The 6,000-nt window shown below is 41.4% G+C and overlaps 1 protein-coding gene across 1 annotated transcript in view; it reads right to left on the bottom strand.

The window, feature by feature from the left end:
• Positions 1-6,000, bottom strand: part of ALDH1L2 (aldehyde dehydrogenase 1 family, member L2) — a 48,145-nt gene that overhangs the window by 34,758 nt on the left and 7,387 nt on the right. The window contains exons 3-4 of the mRNA XM_012644692.1: positions 5,028-5,262; positions 2,586-2,751 (exon numbers count right to left, since the gene is read on the bottom strand). Coding sequence (XP_012500146.1) covers positions 2,586-2,751; positions 5,028-5,262 — 401 coding nt within the window. The remainder of the gene's footprint in view (positions 1-2,585; positions 2,752-5,027; positions 5,263-6,000) is intronic.

Consider the following 6,000-nt stretch of genomic DNA (forward strand, 5'->3'; position numbering starts at 1 on the left):
ATGGCATGGTCTGTTTAACTGAAGTTTCTGCTGAACAGAATTACTACCTATAAACCTGTTCAGAGTCAGACTATGATTATAACTACCCTTTCTTCAGGTCCATCTATACACCAAGCAGTATGGCAGCTACTTTATAAAACATCCCTTACAAACATCACACAAATCCCATAAGGTGGATATTACTATTCCTGTTTTACTCATAAGAAAATTGTGGTTTAGAAAAGTTAAGCAGGCTGGGCTCAGTGGCTCACATCTGTAATCCCAGCACTTCGGGAGGCTAAGGTGGGAGGATCAGTCGAGGCCAGGAGTTTGAGACTAGCCTGGGCAACATATCAAGACTCTGTCTCTACCAAAAAATTTAAAAATTAGCTGGGCATGGTGGTGTGTACCTGTAGTCCTAGCTACTGAGAAGGCTGAGGTGGGAAGATCCCTTGAGCCTGGGAGTCTGAGGCTGCAGTGAGCAATGATTGCATCACTGCACTCCAGCCTGGGTGACAGAGTGAGGCCCTGTCTCTAAAAAAAAAAGTTAAGCAACTAGCTCAAGTTCACAGAGAGAGCTTGTAGGTATGATCAGGATCTGCATCCAGGTCTATCTACTGCCAATATCAAATCTGCACTCCCCAGAATTACTCCCTTCTTCGTAAGCAAACTCCAACTTCCACCTTGGTGAGTCAGTGGAAATTATGAATATAATTTATAAAATAAGTCATTATGGGTTAGTTTGCTCATCACAATGGTTCTAGAAAATAATACATTATTGTATTTCATTAATTAAACTTGCTTTTTAGTTTAGGACACCTAGAATCTAAAAAGTTAAAATCGGGCCGGGCACAGTGGCTCACGCCTGCAATCCTAGCACTCTGAGAGGCTGAGGTGGGAGGATCGCTCAAGGTCAGGAGTTCGAGACCAGCCTGAGCAAGAGTGAGACCCCCATCTCTACTAAAAATAGAAAGAAATTAGCTGGATAACTAAAAATATATAGAAAAAATTAGCCGGGCATGGTGGCGCATGCCTGTAATCCCAGCTATTTGGGAGGCTGAGGCAGAAGGAGTGCTTGAGCCCGGGAGTTTGAGGTTGCTGTGAGCTAGGCTAACGCCAGGGCACTCTAGCCCGGGCAACAGAGTGAGACTCTGTCTCAAAAAATAAATAAATAAATAAAAAGTTAAAATCGGGTTTGATTGCCTTCAGGATGTGTCCTGCCATGTTGATGTTTGCCTTGAGTTGAGAGCCTTTCCTCTTCACTGGGAGGCCTGTGTGAGCGCAAGTTCTCAGATTTCTCTGTAACAACTGACAGCTGCTGGCCAACCTACCCAAGAATGCAGAGAAAGAGCCACCAGGGAACAGAGCCAAGTTTACAGCTCATCCCATCCACCTCCGTCTGTAATAACATCAGGTATAGGATCTGGGCTTGAGCAAATGTCACTGAACACACACAGTGCTGTATTGATTGTAATTATCATTTTTGAGCACATAATGTGCTCAAAATGTGTGCCAGACTCGCACAAATAATGGCATTTAATTTTCACAACAACCCTACAAGTCAGGCAGTATTATCCCCATTTTATAGATGAGGCAACCAAAGCTAAAGAGGCTAAGTGACTTGCTTATTGTCATATAAGAAATAAGAGATAGAATGAGAACTTGAACTTAGGTCTTTCTGACACCAAAGCCCTACTCCCTTAATCACTGAATGATAGAAACAAAGGACTGCTCTCCTCCCTCTGAGATTAATGGCTACGACTTTATGTAATCTTGTTACCTCTATGATACCAACTCTAGAAAAAAAAGTAAGTGACGTCAAAATTATCTTGTGAATATTTCAATATTTTTACTTCTTGGTGTACATGCTTTGGGCCAGAGTACATCTGAATAAATAAATGACAGCAAATTTCACCTAGCTACATAGACTAATTTAAAATCCTTTCAAAGGAAGTCCAAATTACATAGCAAAATTTCTTAAAATTCTGTACACTTTTAAACAATTAGTCATTATAAACAGTATTGGAGATTCAAATATTTGGCAAAAGAAATGGATCAGTTTAATTGCTACTTCATCCACTTGATCACTGTTCTCAGAAGAATTAGTCAGATTCACAGACTAAGAAACTGTAAAGTTCATTGTAGATTCTGGTTATTAGCCCTTTATAGGGTGTATAGCTTGCAAATATTTTCTCTCATTCTTTAGGTTGTCTGTTTGGTCTGTTGATTATTTCCTTGTCTGTGCAGACAAGGACAGACATTTATTTATTTATTTATTTTTGTTGTTGTGGGTACAATGAACACTATCTGGGTGATGGACACACTTATAACCCTGACTCAAGCATAACAAAATTGATACATGTAACCAAAAACATTTGTACCCCAGTAATATTTTTAAATAAAAAAATAAAATTAAAAAAAGAAATTGTAAAGTTCAGATTCCCACCCTAAGTATACTATCCCATTGATAAATATAAAACCTAATTTTGTTTCTAAGCTTTACATTTTTAGTGAAAATTCACATGGGTGAATGCTTAATAATAGATAAATATTTCCAAAACTTCAAAGGTTTACTAAATTCTTCTTGATGGCATAAATATACTGACCATGGCCTTGATTCCTTCAGGAAAAAGAAATCGATTATAAAGTGCGTCCACTGTGTCGTTGGGTTCCACATCACATGATCTCTGAAGAAGAATGGGTCCTGTATCTAAACCATCATCAGCCCAGAAAACAGAAAATCCAGCTTTCTTATCTCCCATAATTAGAGTCCTGTGAAAAGAAGAGTTTCAACTTAAGATATTGGGCAACTGTATCATAAAGTGATGAATTAGTAACACTAAAGTGTAAGGTAGTTGAAATGGAAAAGGAGACAATGAATGAAACTATTAATACCATGAGAAATTAACAGTAGAGGTGGGAGATGTCAGAGCTCATAAAAAGCAATACCTAATGGTCCTGCTATTTTATACATCCTCATATCTGCAGTCTTTCTTGTTAACATCTAGTAATGACTTGCAGTGAATTCAAAAAGGCATTAGAGTTCATCATTACTACCACTCACTGACTCCCAGGTGTCAGCTTTCTTCTTCAGGATCAAGTTCTTTGCCCAACTGGGTCCAATTCCTACATCATACTTGAGCCTGCCTTAGGCAGAATATGAACAGAAGATAAAACAGAGGATACTCTCTGCAATGTGAAGAGGAGAACTGATTATTAACTCAGGTTGTATTAATTAATTCAGTTATAAGATTCATTTAGGATTAGAATTAGCTCTAGATTGTCTACATAAATTACAGGAAAAGATAGTTGATTAATTCAACCATTTGTATTTTATGCTCTATAAAGTTTAGCCGAAAAGAAAATGCTGGCCCTACAGGAGCGTATAATACAAACAATAAGAAAGCTCGGTGAACAAATACATATAAAAGCATGTCAGAGAGTAGGCTAATACAAAGACAGTATGAAGTGGTAGGTCAGCCATGCCCATGATCTAAATCATTTTTACTTCTGAGCTAATCAAGCAAGACCTAAATCAATCAATCAATCAGTCACTCTTCAGAAATACTGAGGAATTAACTGGCATTATGTTATCAAGAGCCTGGAGAATATTGATACGTTTTGGCCCAATGATTCTGCATGCGGATGCAATGTCAAGTGAGAAAAAAATACAAGTTTAAGTGCAAAGATATCTACTAAATAATAAAGTGTTATTTATAAGAGCCCAAAAGGAATCAATTCATGTAATCAAACTTTAAATACAGTGAATATTTTGCATCACATTTAAACCAAGTGTAGACGTTCTGCTTGTTCAACAACCTGACTCTGGGGGATAACAGGAAGATGTTGCAGGTAAAGGAGAGAAGGCAGGAAAGGTGGGAAAGGCCCACCCCAACCCTTAGCATAGTGTACCTATGGCACTTGATACCTACAGTGTCCCAGGCACTGCTCTTGATACTGGGAAACAGCAATAAAAATGTTAGACAAAGTCCTTCCCCCAAGACGCTTAAAGTCGAATGGGGGAAGATGGACAACGAAGGTGATAATCTCAGGTAACTAAGCATTTCCTGAAGTATACTTGAGATGCTCTGCGCAAAAAAGTTCTGTGGCGTCTTGCGCCTGACATGGAGCAGGGGTCCCCTTTTCGCAGTTCTATCCCGAGGAGGGCCCAGGTCTCTCTGGCGCAGCCTCTTTCATTCTGTGACTTGCAGGTGCTGAGAGATCCATAGGGAGGACACCGGGATACCCTGGAAAGCTGGGAAATGGTGAGTGTGCGGGTTGGTGTCCCCAGAGGTGGGGAGAGGGCTGTTTGGAGCCGGCCAGAAGCGGCTGTGGCAGACCTGGGCCTCCCCACTTCCGGCTCTGGAGTCTTGAGACTGAAGTTCCCCACTGGCACACCTGGGCCCTCAGTCCCCTCCAGCCAGAGGGTGGGGCTGAGCGGGCAGCTCAGACCCTGAGCGTCCCGTCCTGTCCCTGCGCGTTTACTGCGCGCAGCCTGGAGCCCTCTCCGGTGCAGCTCTGCGCAGATGTCCCCACGTCTCCCCTAGATTGTGCGGGAAGGGAAGGATGGGAGGGTCACCAGGGGAGGATCCCGACTCGGTGTGCGGTGTGCGGGGTTCATGTGGGCGCGGGTTGGGGTGGGGATGTGTGTGTGTGGTCAAATAAATTTGGGAACATTGTATTCTCAGATTCCCTCTAGGGGATTATGGTGCTCACATTAAAGCACATATTAAAAGCTCAAAGAAGTCCTGTAATTAAAAAAAAAAAAAAAATCCAGCGTAAACCAAACTTATTTGACCATAGAACCTTTGTTTGCACAACACCTAGTTACAGTCATGGAACTAGTACTCCATAAACTATTCTTGGGAAATGCTGCCCTGGTTCATGAAGTATGTCTAGACCTCAGGGGAGCTCATGCAAATTGTAGCAGTCAGTCAGGACCTCACAATTGTTCAAGCATACATAGTTTCTTAATCGCCTATGTAAAAAACAGCACAACTATGGGCAATGGAAATAGACCCACCCTCTCTGCTATTAAAAAATCTCACCAGTTGATAGCAGAGGCTCCTCTGTGCCTGGGCAGAATGGATGGGTGGTAGATGATGGAGCCGTGCTTTGGGCCATCGATTACATCCATGGGGATGAACTGTGTGCAGAAGGGGAGCACGTTTAGCTCGGCACCCACAGATCTGTAGGCCTCTGCCACCTCCTTGATGGTCTTGCCCTTGACTCTCCATCTAGGGAACTTGAACACAGGGGTCCCATCTTTCTCTGCAGCCAAAGCTGAGCATGAAAAAGAAGATCATTTCCATTTTTAAAAGAGTTAGCCATAATTTTATATCACTATGGATTCATACATTATAATTTTATAGTTTCCTGAAACATTTACAAATGAAATATAGTGAAGAACAATTTAGATTATGACCAGAATTTGACCTATTATAATTGTATCATGCTCTATTTTTCTAAGGTGGTATTTATCTACCTATATATTAAGGAATAATAACTTTGAACTGAGAAGCTTGTGGCTAGATAATATTTTGAGATTTTAACAGAAATTTTTCTTTTTTAGATTAAAAGAAAAAGGTACCTTTATCGCTACAACATTTTAAAGAACGTAGCTTTAGATTTGGAGCCAAATGCCATGACTTCACCCACCAATTTAACATGTTCACTCTGGCACAGTTGGAAAACCTTGTGTCTCTCCCCTCCCTGCAAAGAACCAACTGTAGACCAGAACACATTCTCCCTGCCAAACAGGCAGAGCCCCAAAGAAGAAGGGCGAAAGTTGCTCAGCTGAGATTTTCTATGTCCTTCTCCCAAATTCAACAAACAGTTAAGTTAGTGGAGGAGAGAGGCCCAGAATAGAGAAGGCACACTCAGCTCCACCTAAGGGTTCTGCCATGCTGGGCCAGATCCAGGTCTCCTTCCTGAGGAATGCACTGTCCCTTCCCAAACAAATGACTCCATTCCAACTCCACGCAAAAACGGCATGGCCCTCCAAAGCGCAAACAGCACAAG

This window comes from Propithecus coquereli, unplaced genomic scaffold, assembly GCF_000956105.1.
Source record: "Propithecus coquereli isolate 6110/MARCELLA unplaced genomic scaffold, Pcoq_1.0 Scaffold218, whole genome shotgun sequence".
Taxonomy (NCBI): Eukaryota; Metazoa; Chordata; class Mammalia; order Primates; family Indriidae; genus Propithecus; species Propithecus coquereli.